The 16,545-nt window shown below is 35.9% G+C and overlaps 1 protein-coding gene across 3 annotated transcripts in view; it reads left to right on the top strand.

Moving 5' to 3' along the window:
- The window catches only part of LOC127806080 (uncharacterized), a 61,719-nt gene extending 45,951 nt beyond the window's left edge, over positions 1-15,768 (top strand). For all 3 annotated transcript variants that reach the window (XM_052343076.1, XM_052343078.1, XM_052343077.1), the window contains 13 exons: positions 2,778-2,855; positions 2,960-3,022; positions 3,144-3,239; positions 3,377-3,486; positions 5,692-5,881; positions 6,936-7,050; positions 8,600-8,712; positions 8,783-8,860; positions 14,717-14,782; positions 14,866-14,994; positions 15,101-15,157; positions 15,226-15,306; positions 15,399-15,768. In XM_052343076.1, the coding sequence (XP_052199036.1) occupies positions 2,778-2,855; positions 2,960-3,022; positions 3,144-3,239; positions 3,377-3,486; positions 5,692-5,881; positions 6,936-7,050; positions 8,600-8,712; positions 8,783-8,860; positions 14,717-14,782; positions 14,866-14,994; positions 15,101-15,157; positions 15,226-15,306; positions 15,399-15,449 (1,227 nt within the window). In that variant the 3' untranslated portion in view covers positions 15,450-15,768. The remainder of the gene's footprint in view (positions 1-2,777; positions 2,856-2,959; positions 3,023-3,143; positions 3,240-3,376; positions 3,487-5,691; positions 5,882-6,935; positions 7,051-8,599; positions 8,713-8,782; positions 8,861-14,716; positions 14,783-14,865; positions 14,995-15,100; positions 15,158-15,225; positions 15,307-15,398) is intronic.
- Positions 15,769-16,545: the final 777 nt, after the last annotated feature.

Here is a 16,545-nt window from a genome sequence, read left to right on the forward strand (position 1 = left end):
CACCAAAAATAAGAAATATATGGTGCAGCCTAGGTCTTAGTTTTATCCCTCTTTTTCGATTCAAAATACCTAACTAATAAGAAATTCCCTCTTGACAGTGATAAATGCTGTATATGCAAATCCTGGATATGCAAACATGTGGACTTTGTCTTCAAAAAGATATGGAAAGAAATAAAAAAGAAGACGAGAAAGAACAGCATTGGGTAGGTGTAAATCAATATATTGAAATGATCAGACCTTAATTCTACATGGTAGGGTCGGCTACATGAATTCTAGATGTGTAGTCATTGCTATTCATGGTCATATATCATCTGAAGGCCAGTATATCTATGTCACACATAAGGGTTTCTTGCCAAAGTTCCTTTTTTTTTTTTTTCAAGGTTTTTCTCCCTTTTGCTGCAAGTCTTTTCAATTTGATCTGTTCACCTTACTGATATTTTTAGTCTCCCTCAAGCTCATTTTGCTAAATATTTGTTTCATTTCATCCACTCTCCTCAGAGGAACCTTTGTTTACATGGCTGTGTTGGTCCCTTTATTCTAGTGATGGCTCAACTCAAGAAGGGAGAGGGGTCAATTGATTGATTCAATTGAAATTTTGGTTAATTCTAAATTTTCTTTCAATTCTTGTATATATATTTATAAACAAAACACTCTATTAATCTTGATGAATATAGACTCCTTTTTAACCCATTGTGAAGTAATTGTCACGCTTATTTAAATATCCTTATGTGATATGACTGCTTGGAATGAATAATCAAATTGAGAAAAAAACAATCAACACAGGAACAATCACAGAAAGATCATGCACAAAGGCATGCAACACATGTAGTGGTTCAAGGCCATTCATTCCTATGTCCACTCCGCTAGATCAAGCTAATCCTGCTTTCTGCTAAAATAACCCTGAGGTTTTAACTAAAGTTCACCTTAGAAACTTCACAACCCTACATTAAGTGGGCTCTAGACAGACGCACCCAACCAATTGGCGAGCAACAACTTGTTTCCCTCCAAACCAATAAAGGTTACAATAAGATTACAATGCTTGTCCACTTAATGGACTAATGATGATGAAAATTACAGCAACAGAAAATACAATTGAAAATTATAGGCTTTACACAACAGTTGTCGAAATGCCAACAAGAAGCTTGATCTTCTTTGTTGGATCAATCGCATAATGTTCTTTCCTCAAAGTTTTGTCTAGCATCTTCAGCGCAGCGGCGTATGGATGCAGTAAAATCTTTTCGCATAGTGTTTGATCGTTTTGAGCAGCTTTCCTTTATTCAGACTTGGCATTGGCTACAAATAGGAATCCACATGTAGAGTTGAAAAAGTATGAGATATTGATTAAAAAAATTGATTACTCAGGTTAAAATAGTAAAATTCAATTGTAGTCAAGATTTTTTCCTGTCAGGTGGCCTTTGTTTTTGGCTGACTCATGTTCTCTGTTTGCCCCTTTTTCAATGTTAATGGGAGGGAAGGACTAGATATCTCCTCTAGCATAAAAAAGCTAAGGGAGATAAATAATTTATGATCCTAATACCTTAAAAATATGCAGGTGGAAAAGTTCAAGAAAAGGGATTTGTATTGCTGTCAAGATGTACAAGTACCTGAACTGCATAAATCATCTTGGAATCATGAACAATATTATTCTTTTAGAATTTGATATGTTCATAGTTGTGAAAGGTGATAGGCGCATTGAGGCGCAAAGGGTCCTAGAGCTTGAGGCGCAAGGCGAGGCGCGCGGCACACCTTTTAGAAAAAAACTCAAAATCTTGCAAAATCATAAACAACTATCAAATTATCAATAATAACACATGCATATCATTCATGATTCATCATCTTCAAAATTCTAAACTAACAACATCAAAGTTGATTCATTCATCATACAAATTTTAAACTAGAAACATCATTAAAGTTCAAACTCAAAGTCTCAAACTCAAACAAGTATCAATCATCATACAAAGTTCTAAATAAATACATAAACACAAGTCCACAATCAATAAAGAAGTTGTTGAAGTATGTCTTGATTTTCAGAATGAAGCTTGTTATTTGACCCGACTCGAATATTTGGGACAAGACCTAAATGTGGATTTTTCATGAGAGCTGTGGTGGTAGCGGAGGGCTTGGGGGGGTGTGGGGGGGGGGCTTTGCCCCCTGAGGTATGGAGCAGTCCTAATCTCCAAATATATATATATTATCATTTGCCGCTTTGAACTCAAAGCCAAAGTTGAACCCAATTGTGATCGAGTTTGTTTAATTCTAATTTTAATCAAATAAAACAAGTAAAAAACTCACAAGAGCAGACTGGAACCAAGAAGAGGGGAGGTTGGAACACAGAATGGCAGCTGGTTTCGGTGGGCAGCAGGTTGCTTGACAGCTGGTTTCATGAGGCGCGCCTCACACCCTGACGCCTCGCTATGCAAGACGTGCGCCTCCTGGAAAATGCCTCGCCTCGGCCCAGTCGAGACGTCGAACTTGCGCCTTAGGGCGCCTTGCGCCTAGGCACGCCTTTAACATCTATGGATATGTTTATTGAATTTCTTAAAGTATGAGATTCAGGGTATGCTTAAATTGAAGAGAGTTTTAGGTAATAAATAGATTATAAGATTGGAGTTGTGAGTTGTGAATGGTTAGGTTTTGAAAATGTGCTCTTGATAGCTTAGAAATTGCTAACCAAAACAATAATATTGGGACTTATTTTAAAAGGGAAATTGTGTATATACTACTCAGTTGAACTCTGGATTTGCTCTAACAACTTTGCTGTTGTTCATCCTTTTCAGGCAATAATGAAAGCTCCTGGTTGTGCCCAACCCCTTGTTTCTCGCGTTTTGCCTTATGTTGGACCGGTCATAAATAAAGTATGGCTTCATGCACTTGTGGATAAATTTCATTCAGGTGGAGTGGTGCACTATCAAATTATATTTAGTCATCTACTTCTAAACTATCCCTTTGAATTTGTCAGCCCCAACAACAGCCTGATGGTTTAGTTGCTGGAGCATTGGATCTTTTGACGATGTTGATAAAGGCAAGTCACACATGTGGTGATATGCAATGTTTTACTTGGCTAATCCATTTTGTGTGTTTGGAGAGCATCTTCATTGTTTTTTGATGTTTTACTAATGGTGGCTCACATTTGCACTGGTCAGAATTCTCCTAATGATGTGGTGAAAGCTGTATATCAGACATGTTTTGACGCTGTTATCCGGATAGTCCTTCAAACAGATGATCATAGTGAGATGCAGGTTCTAGTCTTTTGCTAAATGGCCATCATTATTTTCTCCGGGTTAATGTGCCATTCCCCCCTCTTTGCAGTAGTCAATGTGCTAGTTGCACCCAAATTGTAGCGATGGCTTATTTATTTTTCTATTACATTGACCAGAATGCAACAGAGTGTTTAGCTGCGTTTTTATCCTTTGGAAGACAAGAGTTACTTTCTTGGGGTGGTGATCCTGGATTTGCAATGAGAAGCTTGCTTGATGTGGCCTCGAGGTGGTTCCCTCATTCTTTCATTTTGTTTTATACTTGTGTTTTTCTTTTTGAATCATGAAAGTTTTCAGGTACTTATGCTGCCTGATGCACAAATTGTCAGATCTAGCAAAATGGCTGAGCATTCCTCTTACTCTTTTAGTTTCACAAGGGTCATGTTTGAGGTGGATGTGATAGTGAATTTTTGCCTCATTAACTATGTATGTACCCAAGCTTTTACACTAGTGAATTCTGCAGTCCTCATAAATTGTGGCTGAGTTAGCATTGTGGTGTACTGACTTACAATTAACAGAGAGCATGTTCTGTCTGGCTGCATAATGTTAGCAGTTTGAACACTAAATTCAACTTTCTTATACTTATACGTATACATATTTTGCTTAAGAATAAAGGAGATATTTAAAGTTGTGAAAATTATAGAGGGCTCATGCTAATGAGCCATACTAGGAAACTTCTTGAGAGAATAATTGAGAAAAGGTTAAGAAGAAAAACCAAGGTTTTTAAGAACCAATTTGGTTTTGTGCTTGTTAGGTTAACTATAGGAGCTGTCTGCTTGCTGAGATGTCTAATAGAAAGGTTCAGAGATGAATAAAAAGATTTGCGTATGGTATTTCTATACTTGGAAAGAACCTGTTAGAATCCTTAGAGAAGTCTTGTGGAAGGTGAAAAAGGGGTAATTCAAAGAAGTCTTGTGGAAGGTGAAAAAGAAAGGAGTTTGAATTACCCATATAAACAAGAAATGCGCATTATGACTTATGGAGGAGATACTAAAGCTTTTCTAATTACAACTAGATTACATCAAGCATCTGCATTGAGTCATTACCTCTTTGCTCTTGTTATAGATGAACTCACAAAACATGTTCAAGAAGACTTGTCTTGGTATATGTTATCTGCAGATGATATCTACTTCATGGGCGAAACAAAAGTTGTAAATAATGAACTTGAATTATGGAAAAACACCTTAGAATCCAAAAGTTTTAAATTAAATAGTTAAAAACTGAGTATGTGAAGTGCAGTGTGTATATAAGTTTGGATGATAGTACTTTGAAAGTTGTAGATCAAGTTATATTAGGAAAGATAAATTTTGATATCTTGGATCAATTGTTCAAAAGAAAGGGATGATTATGGAGGATGTTACTCATAGAATAAAGGTAGGACGGTTAAAGTGGAGAAGTCCATTCAACATTTTATATGATCATAAAATCCATTTAAAGCTAAAAGGGAAGTTTTATTGAATGACTATAAGACTATCTTTGTTGAAAGGCTCATAATGTTGGGCAAATTAAGCACTAACATCTGCAAAATAAAAGTGTAGGCGAGAATGTTACAATGGATGTGTTTCCATACAAGAAAAGACCAAATAAGAAACATGATGATATGTAATAGGGTTGGAAGAATGTCTATTGAAGATAAGACGCATGAATCACGATTAAGATAATTTGAACATGCGAGAAGAAGACCGATAGATACACCTATGAGGTGAGTGACTGAATTGGATGAAATTTAAACAAAAGAGGGAGAGGAGTACCAATGAAAATTTGGTTGGAAATCCTTAAACATGATATGGGATATACATGACCTCGCAGAAGATGTGACATGGATATGTTGAAGGTCTAGAATTCATGTAGCTGACTCTTCCTAGTGTGATTAAGGCTTGTGATTGTTGTTGTTTGTATATGTATGTATGTTCTGCGACCTTGATCTGTTTATAGCTTTTTTATTTTATTTGGTTGTTCAGATAATGGTTATCTCATCTGTTTAGACTTTCAATGTCAAGGAAGAATATCATTCCTTCTGATGTCCAACTTTTGCATTCTTTCTGATGTGTCTTGTGGCACATTATTGAAAATTTCTCTGGTTACCTTTTATGTTTCTTTTGTCTGTACCAATTGATCTGTTGGGCCCATGCATCCAGCAGCTAGTCTTATGCTTTTGCTGCAGGTACAGCTAAGCATTCTATTTCTGTATCTTTTTTTTTTTTTTTTTTTGTGCTGTATGACATCTTCTATGTGTCTTGCACCATGAAATCTTGAGTTTTTGAGTAAAACTCATCTGGAAACAGAAAATCATTAAGGCTGAATTGTTGATCATGGTTGCATTGAGTCACTCAACAGTGACTTTTCTAGGATAACTCAAATTATCTCCTCAAAGACCACATGTCAGGGATCTTTTTAAGCTTCTGGAGGCTTAATTTTGGCAGTCCGTGTGCAGGCTTTTAGACCCTAATTTGGAAAGCTCTGGATCACTTTTTGTTGGGAGCTACATTCTGCAACTTATTTTGCACCTGCCAACACAGATGGCACCACATATCAGAGACCTGGTTGCTGCTCTTGTCAAGCGCATGCAATCCTCTACAATTTCTGGATTGCGGAGCTCACTGATACTCATTTTTGCTAGGCTGGTATATTACTTGAACTTTGTTAATGGAACTCAATTTTCTCCCAATGTTTGGGATGGTTCAGTTTTGTGGTGCTTTTAAAGCAAAATTATTTTTATTAAAAAAATTTAAAAGTAGTGTTTGGTTAAGAACCACTTTGCTTTTAAAGCACAACTGAAACTTATAAAAAAACATGTTAAGTTGCTTTAAATTAAAGGCACAACAACTTATAAGGGAACCCACTATTTTAAAAAATAAATTGACAAATTTACCCTTTACCTTTAAACATATTTACATGTAATACAAAAAATCATTTAACATTTTTTCATACTAATGCATTTATAATATGACTATGAATTAGTAATTTTTGGGTTAATTACTAAAACAATACTGCTCTTTGGCGAATGTAGTAATTCTACAACAAACTTTAAAACTTATCATTTTGCATTTGAACTTTCAATTTTGTATCAATTCTAAAACATTATTAAAAAACTTATAATACTCTTTTGATGTATTTATTATTGATTTCTCTTCTCATTTTCCAAATTTAAGATATTCATCAAAGACTTCTTTACTTTACTTTAATATTAATAAACACAATACCATACTCAGTTATCAAATATTATTTTTTTCAACAAGACTTTCAGAGCACAACACAACAAACACAGTATGGTAGCCAGGGTGCAACAAAAGCCAACTAGGCCCTTTTTCTAGTACAAGCTTTTTCAATTGCGGTCAATGATATACTAATTTTAGCAAATGCAGTTCATTTGTTGATATGGATATCTTAGTAAGCATCAATTGACATGTTTATGTAAAAGAATGTGGAAGCTGTGATTATTTCACAAATACTAACTGGATACTACATGTGGAAAACAACAAACCTTTAGCTACCATATAAGTACATCTGGAAAAGTAAACACATAAATTGACTCTTGGGTCTTTGGGCCTTTACAGATATTGCCTTGATGCATTAATGAAAGGCACGGCATTTCTTGGCAGTTCTGATGCTACGTAGCATTTTGTGTGCAGTTCTGGTGTAAATCATTTTTGAACTTGGTTTTTCCATTGGATGTAGGTTCACATGAGCACACCACATGCAGAACAATTTATTGACATGCTAATCTCAATACCTGCTGAAGGCCAAGAGAACTCATTTGTTTATGTGATGTCAGAATGGACCAAGCAGCAAGGTGAGTTATCTTTAATATCATCTGTTGTAGATAATATTATAAAAGAAGCCTAATTTTTTTGTGGGTAGTCTGTTATATTAGTCTTTTTATAATCATTACTCTTTTGTGGTTCACCATAAACACATGTTTTGTCCTACACTATAGTATAATAGTGGTTGCTCTTATATTGTTTACATTATATCACTATCTGTTGAAATAGAAGTAATAAAGAAGATACTAGCATAAATACCTCTGTTGATGTTATTGCTATATCCCACTCTTTATGACCTGTTTTTAACAAGAATAACCGTTTCCAACAATGTGATTTTTTGTTTTTTGTTTTTTTTTTTTTTGGGGGGGGGTTGGGGGGGGGGGGGGGGGGGGGAATTGAAACACCAAAATGTTGTTTCCATGTTCATACTTTGTTTTCATTCGATTAATTAGCCCACTCTCTTCATCAACTCAAATCTCTAGCAACCAACCAGCCACACCTGTTTTATCAACCCAACATCCAGTGACTAACTAGCAATTTTTTGTAATGGATGGGTACGTTTGTCAATATAAATAATTTTTATAAATATTTAATCATCTGATAACTACACCATTTTTTTTTATCAGATATTGTTTCTTTGTGTAGTTTAAAATTTTAAAACATTACAACATTGTTTAATGCAATGCTCGGTTTCTATTTTTTTTAACAGAAAATGAAAATGAACACATAAAAAACTGATGACAAAATTGAACAACCCGCAAGCTTTTCCTGGTTCTTGTAACTCAGATTGTTTATTATTCTTTGAGCACCACTTAATTTGCAACAGAACTAACTGGCATCAAGTAGAAGATCATTATTCTGAAATTCCATGATTTGAACTGTAGGTTTGAGTAACTTGGTTAAGCCATAATTCTCTTTCATTACTGCACTGTTTAATCTTTTATTCTTACTAGATTCCATGAATTCTTCACATTGGCTTAGGATGCCATGAATTCTTCACATTGGTTTTGAATCCTTTCATTTATCATATTTATGCAAACAATTAAATTATAGACGTAAAAAGAACTTGAAATGTTAGTATTTCAAGTGACAATTTGAAGTTCACCTATCTAAACATAAAAGAATTTCTATAGGGCACACTGTAAAGGTGAACTAGCTTTTCAATTTATTGGAGCTTGGTGAGTTTGTATTTTTTTTGTTTTTTGTAGTTTCACACATCTCCCTGTGAGATATACACACGTAAGGTTATTAGGTGATATATTAGTCATAGAAACACCCTATGGACTTTTGTACCTTGGTCATTACTATTCTTGCAAATTATGTTGACACCGGTGAATTGCCTTTGGAATCTCATTATCTTGTAAGATCTTCTATATAATTGTAGCTTTTAATGCATGTTTCAAGCATCATTTATTACAGATCCCAGACATGGACAGTTAATTACTATTGGATGAATATTGTTGATTGATACTCAATAGACACTTTTTAGGGTTGGTGTTTGCATGATTAATTCACTTAGCAAAAGGATGTAGGTTGAGACTAAAAGATACACTTCTGCATCATGGTAATTCCATGCAGGGGAGATTCTGGGGTCCTACCAACTTAAAATCACGACATCAGCATTAGCTATATTGCTATCAACAAGGCATATTGAACTGGGGAAGATCAATGTTCAAGGCCATCTAATTCAGGTTAGCGCTCATCTATGATCACGTTATCAGAGTCTCATTCATTGAAGAACTTATCCAGTTTCATGTGAAGTCTTCTGCAGGGATAACAACTCGCTCAAAGGCTAAATTAACTCCAGATCAATGGATATCTATTCCACTTCCTGCAAAGGTACCTTTTGTAGTTTGCAATGATATATAGGGTTATCAGCAAACATGACAAGTCTCATAATTGGACAGTGAGTTTGCAGCAATGCTGACCATGCCTATAATTTTTCAATGTTTTTTGTAGCCCAACAAGCAATTACCTAGCAGAGATGAACCTTGCTAATTGTAATGAAGAAAATCAAAATTTTAATTTTAAACTAAATTTGTTGTCTCAGTGTTGTATGTACTCTTCTATTAATCCCCTTTTGTCATGTCATTTGGTATGATAAGATTAGTGGGTGTGGCTCTATGCCTAAATTAGCTATTAAGTCTCAATTTTTCTTTCTTTCTTGATGGGTAAAATAGAAATGGAACAAAACCACTAAAAAGCAGGTGAATGATGTACAAAAAGGAGATATAAAAACACCAACTTACAACATGAGATCATCAAGAGAATGCCAAAAAGACTCAGGCAGTAAGAAGGAATGTTCCTTATAGCACAGAATAAAGGAAGTGACAATAGTTCACTTGAAACAAAAACACTAACAACATCCTCAAAAGGCTTTCAAATTCCTTACTTTATGAAATATGCTACATGATGCAAAAGGGATGATCCTCCAAACACAAATCTCTCTCCAGCCCAGATGAGCCCAGCCCCATGAATCCGAAAAATAATCACTGTTGCCAACATCACTGACTGCACATAAAAAATAGTAAAATACAATAAAAAGGTTCCAAATTCCACAAGGCACTGTAAATGTAAAAGTAAATAATCGGCCAACATCCAAGAGAGGCTGCCCAAACAAAAGAAGCCATCCTAGGGGAGCTTTAGTCCTCCGCCTAATCTTCTGAGGCAAAATCACTCTTATCTTTATTACAAAGGTCCTCAGAGAATGTATGAACAAAGAGAATGATGTAGGTCTTGCAAAACCGGACCCATCTGACCTATTTCCTGTCAGCTTTTGGGCTAAATTGCACAGGATGTCTAACAATGCAATCAAATAATGAATTTCCCAGTCAAGAATATTGTGCATCAATTGCACAACCAACCTATGTTATCAGAGAGAAAGTAGAAGCATTTGCTATAGTAACATTTTTACCTCTAGTTAGACAATACAAATCAGGAAACAACTTGCACGATGGCCTTGACCCACTATTCATCTAGCCAAAACAAATCCTAGCACCAGGCCTGACCTTATAAGAGAAAGCTAAAGGACTTATCCTAGATGTTCATATTTGCCTTCCATGGTCCAACTCTGTCAGTAGGATCATTGGACTCATTAACCAACCCCCTCATTTACTTTTCAATAATTATCTCTTTTGAAGACGCCACATTTTTGTTGGAAACCTCCATAACCATTCATGTAAAGGAAAGGAAGGCACGCCTTATTCTTACTAACCAAAATATAACTGACGCAGCGTGTAGCGCGAGTGAAAAAAAAACACACCAAAATAAACCCTTCAAAGAACAAACTTCAATGGTTGAAGTTTGGTTTTCAAGAAGACGCAAAAACAAGACTGTTTTGCTAAGAAAACCCAAATAGGTTGCTGAAATTTGATTAAGAAAAATTTGATTACAAACTCTAGATCCTAGGTATATTTATAGTATTTGACTAATCTAAATCCATCTAATATTTGTAAACAAAATCTAACTAGAATTCTAATAGAAATAAATTCTAAATAAAAGTCAACTAGAATCCTAATAAAAATAAAACCCTAATCAAACATGAAGTAGAATCCTAAATCAAGTAGAAACATGAAATAGATTCCTAAATCAAGTAGAAATATAAAGTAGAATCCTAAATCAAGTAGAATTCTAAAACTTAAGAAGTATTAAAATAACATTATGGCACTACTATTTTGGTGATACTGTTCCGATTTGGTTGGGTCGGCCTTGGGCCGAGTCTTGATTGGTGACCGCATCATTCACCTTCACTTGAGAAAAAATTCGACCTCGAATTTTGATCTTGTTTGGACAAATCCACATCCGGTAAGTACGAAGAGAGATTAGCCACATTGAATGTTTAGAAATACCCATATGATTAGGCAAATCCACAACATAAGCATTATCATTTATCTTCTTTGTAATCTTGTAAGGATCATACTTATTTGGTTTGAGCTTGTTCTGTTGTCCTGCTGGAATCCGTTCCTTCAAGAATATCATGACTTCATCTCCAATCTCAAATATCTTGTGTTTTCTATGCTTGTCAGCTGTCGTCTTGTACTTCTTATTTGTGCAACCTTTGCTTGACACCTTCCTGAACTGTTTGAACTTTTCTGCTAAGGGAACATGAGCAAAGACATTCCTCCCCTTCTTAGCCATATCTGCATTGGCATGGGTCCAACCATTGCTATGTTTGTTGCCCTCTACCTCCATTGTATTATTACTGTTAGATTGAGGATGTTGAACATTCCATCTTGAGTGCTTCTCTAATTTGGTAGATCTTATCACAAGTCTTTCTCCTCTCATTATCTTTTTTGATTTTGACTCCTCAATGGCTTCTGAATTCATTCGTAGATTTTTCTTGCCAGGAGAAGCATTCTTTTGCAACTGTTTCGAATAAAAGCTTATTCCATGACTACCAGCAGTCTCTCCATCACTTAAAATATTGATGCTTGAATCCTCCTTTGGTCTAAGCACTTGATCAGCAATAGCAACAGTTGAGTTAACTAGCCTAGGAGATCCAACACCCATATCCACAAAGAGACCCATGTGACCATCTTGCTTTTGCAATTGCGAAGGTGAATATGTGCTTATTGCCTTAGATTCAACCATGCCAGAGCTTGAATAAACTATAGAAGGATTTGCTACCATGACCTCCATCTCCTTTACAATCACAAGTCGATCAGAAGAACGCCACCATCATTGGGTTGTGAAACAATGCCTGAGCCCTTGGGATTGGAAAATACCCCAGTATGAGTCAATAACTTTGGAGTTTCTGTCATGTTAGCAGCATAAATCAGACCTGAGTTTGTAGACGTTGAGGTTATTAGGACAACATAATCTTCGAAATCAAGCTCCAAACTCGTTGAAAAGCCATTCTTTAGTTTATACTTATCGTTTCCCCAATGGTTGTGTTGCTGCGCATTCCTCCTAACCCCTTTACCAGGGTTGGCTATCATACGACCAAGATCATCCTCATCGTCGCTATCATCCATCATTGGTCTTCTAGGATTAATGAGGACAAGATTAATGGCTAGTCTTCCCGGTTTAACATAACCGGCTTGATTCATGCCATTAGTCCGGTTCCAATTATCCTTAACTTGTTATAAAACGCCCAATTGGTTGCGGATTCGCTCCAATTGCTGCTCCATTATACAAGTTATTTCCCGTTCTTCTTCGATTGCTCTCCAAATAGCGGGCAGCCCTCGATCACCGTCACGAGGCTGGTTGCTACCGTTACCTTCAAGATTGGCCATCTGATTGGTTGATGAACCGCTCTGATACCACCTGACGCAGCGTGTAGCGCGAGTGTGAAAAAAAAACACACCAAAATAAACCCTTCAAAGAACAAACTTCAATGGCTGAAGTTTGGCTTTCAAGAAGACGCAAAAACAAGACTATTTTGCTAAGAAAACCCAAATAGGTTGTTGAAATTTGATTAAGAAAAACTTGATTATAAATTCTAGATCCTAGGCATATTTATAGTATTTGGCTAATCCAAATCCATATAATATTTGTAAACAAAATCTAACTAGAATTCTAATAAAAATAAATCCTAAATAAAAGTCAACTAGAATCCTAATAAAAATAAAACCCTAATCAAACATGAAGTAGAATTCTAAATCAAGTAGAAACATGAAATAGAATCCTAAAACTTAAGAAGTATTAAAATAACATTATGGCACTAATATAAAGTAGAATCCTAAAACTTAAGAAGTATTAAAATAACATTATGGCACTACTATTTTGGTGATACTGTTCCGGTTTGGTTGGGTCAGCCTTGGACCGAGTCTTGATTGGTGACCGCATCAATAACTGATATTCATCATCAAGCCAATCCACTGGACAATTTCTCCAAATAACAACAGAAGCAAAACTGTGCACAGAGATGTGATATAGGTGGAGATCCTAGACAAAGAACTTTAACTCTGCCATCTATAGAAAATACAAACTATTTCTTTGAAGCAAGTCCCAATTTGCTGTTCTAGATCACTACCCTAGTAGGAGACTGAGATATGTAGGTGGTAAAGATCCACTTTACACCCCAGAATTTGAACTAAATTCTGGATATCATGCCCTATAGTAATAAATTTCATTCTTAAACATATTAATTCTATGGCTAGGAATGGCCTCAGAACATGGTAGAATATCACTAAGAAACCTCAACACATCCACATTAAGGTTGCAAAACATAACATATCATTGCCAAAAAGAAAATGAGACATTGTAAAACTAGAACCAATTAACCTTGCCTTAGAACATTGGTCCATCATAACACATCATTGCCAAAAAGAAAGTGGATTTCCTTAGCTTATATCTCTTGACTAAGAAAAAAGCCTTGAGGGATGCGACATTTAATCCATGAGCTCCACTTTCTCCTAAACCCCATTCTACCCAAGAAGGATTAAGAAATCCCTAGAAACATGATTATAAGCTGTTTCAATCTGTAGTTTTACAATTGATTCTTGGAATATTATCTTTTTTAAGGAGGGTCGATACACTTTCTAACTACAAAGCAACATTAGAAATTCCCAGCCCCTGACAGAAGCATTTATTGCTCTAATATCGTGGGCATCAATTACCAACCCATTTAGACAAAACCTCAGCTGGACTTTGATAATACTCCCCCCAAATCTAATTGGCCTAAGTTTTTTACATCCTTGGAGCCTTCCTTCTTGGGAATGGGAGCACAAACCCTTCTTAAAAGAGCACAAGCAGTGAAATTCTTGGAGCATAGCGCAAACCTCACAGCCAACCATACTAACACTGAAGAACTGTAAGGCTTAGGGGCCTTGTCTCCATTGTACTCTTCAAACGTCAATTTCCCCCTCTAGAAAATGACTTTCTAGTCACTGCTTTACTAAGGACAAGGCTTTGAAATGCAGAATTGGAATCTGGACCTCTGCTTTGTAAATACTTGTGAAATTCAACTATGTACAGTTGTGACACCGTCCTCCTTAGTAATAGACTCCATTGCCGATTTAGACAGCTATTTGTTGCCTTCTCAGAGAATACCTTGCCCCAGCCCCAACCCTCCAAGCTGAACAGGAGACCTTGGTCGTCACGATACACCCACAAAATTTTATATTTGGACAGACAACGATGTTTTAAACCCCTCTGAGATAACAAATGACTCATTATTGATACAGATAAATTTTCAATGCCCTTTCATTGAGAGAGGTGGCTGATGAACTCCAAGTACTCCTAGCACCTCTCTCTCTCTCTCGTATAGGTTAGTGGATTCTCCGATCTTATCAATGTTTGAAAAGAAGCTCATTTTATAGGGAAAAAAAGAAGAAAGAAAAGAAGTCTAGCCTCACATAGATGTGAGCAATGGAAGACCCATGAACTTTTTATGGGCCAGCACGTATTTTCTTATAATAAACAATGCTCATGTATGTATGGGATGGAAGAATTTTGTGAATTTTCTTTTTTTTCTTTTGCCCACCGGGGAGGGGGGGAGAATAATTTCGCTTAATTTCAAGTCCAACATTAAATAAGATGTCATTATAATAAAGTATGTTCAAATGTTAATGAATGTATATATCTATGATTAAAATTTGGATACACATACCCAAAACTTACACACTTGTGCCCCCGATATTTGAAGCCCATGTAACATAGACTATGGTACATGTTTGTGTGTATAATGCACTTACATCAATGCATTGAGCTTTGAAAGGCCTCACAATCTCAGTTTTTTGCTGGTACTAACAGATACTGGCTCTATTGGCGGATGTGTTGATTGAGATTCAGGAGCAAATTTTGGGTGATGATGATGAGGTAGTGTTGGCTCTTATACGGTGACGTCCTTGTGACAAACTAGAATGACAGTTGATAAAACTTTGGTTCAACAATCCTGGCAGGATAGTGAATGGGAGGAGGTTCAGGCAGATGCAGGGGCGGATCAAGATTTACTATATTCAGCCAGTGCTGCTTCATATACCAGGCCCTCTTATGAATATCTCAATGCAATGGCAAATGCTCTCGATGAGGTGTGTTGAAAAGATGATATTACCGTGGATTGTGTACTTGATATGAATGATCAGTATGCATTTCCCTCACTACCTAATTAACTAATTTCATTGGATGAATTTTAAGGGCGAAGATGATGGTGGGGAAGATGACTTGTTAAGTGGTGCTGATCCCCTTAATGAGGTACCACTTTTAACTCTCTGTATACCTACAAATCTTCAGATTCTCCTGACACCATTTTTTCATGACAGATTAATTTGGCAAATTATCTCGTGGACTTTTTTCTGAAGTTTTCTCAAAGTGACAGACCGCTGTTTGATCATCTTTGCCAGGTAGAATTGAACCTCCTTTTAGTACGATATTGTTTTCAATTTAGATATGTTGCCATAGTTTAAAATTTTTTGTGTGTTGATTGCAACATCAGAGTTTGACAAAAGCCCAACAAAATGCTATTCGGATGGTTCTAAATCGGTGAATATTTCGATTGCTGAAACAAAAAGTATAGTTTCTATCGGAGAGCAGCCCTTGATTGATCTGGAAACGAGCTTGTTTGTTGAGTTGAGGTTGTAAATTTTGTGTCTGATTGTTTGTCATTGCTTTTGTATTGCTTGCTTTTGGAAGCAGTGTTTATTTGTTTTCACCAGGCTGCTGGCAGCTTGATTTGTTTATTTGTTTTCACCAGGCTGCTGGCAGCAGCTTGATTTTGGCCTTGGAAATGTAGTTTTGTGTGGTAATCAATTGTTGTGAATGTTTCACATTAATTGAATGTAAAATTGAGTGGTTTGGAGGCATAACATCCCCCCTCTCTCTCTCTCTCGGCTGGCAGCTTGATTTTGGCCTTTGAAATGAAGTTTGTGTTCTAATCAATTGTTCTTAATGCATTCTTGGGAAGAAAAATGGGGGCAGAACATCCGTCACAGTAGTCACTGAATGTGAAATCGAGTGGTTTAGACTTTTAAGAGATATAGATCCTGTCTTTATCCCCACATAGTAGGAGTGTTCACAAGGGTTCCTTTGGTATGATTTAAGCTACAACTTAAATTTAACTGTTTTTAGAATGTTGCTTGTGAAAAGTGATTTATTAATGAAAATTTAAAATTCTCTTTCAAAATGCTCAAAAAAATAGGTTGTGTTTTTTGTTTTGTAACTAAACACTTATGATTTTTCCATAAGCTCCTAACAGTAAAAGTCAAATAAGAAATTAATTCCAAACAAGTTCCAAATAGACTCAGGAAACTCAATTTGATCTTGAGCTCAATTCTTTGGCCCTATTGCTATTTACTGTTTGGAGTGTCAATAATTTGATATGTAAGGACCTGCTCTTGGAAGTTTTATAAACACGAGAGTTTTGAGAGAAATTCCTCATAGAAATGAATATAGACGTAGATTTAAAAAAAAATCTGTAAAGAGGCTTTCATTAATATACATAACAAAAGTAGAAGTCATATAGTACACAACTTTCAATGACAAGATTAGGGCCTACATGCTCGCATATCTCACAAAAAATACCGTATCTAGTATAGTAAGATAATATTCTCTCTAGACTCAAAACAAGATAAAATGCCCAAAAA

Source organism: Diospyros lotus, chromosome 7 (assembly GCF_014633365.1).
Source record: "Diospyros lotus cultivar Yz01 chromosome 7, ASM1463336v1, whole genome shotgun sequence".
NCBI lineage: Eukaryota > Viridiplantae > Streptophyta > Magnoliopsida > Ericales > Ebenaceae > Diospyros > Diospyros lotus.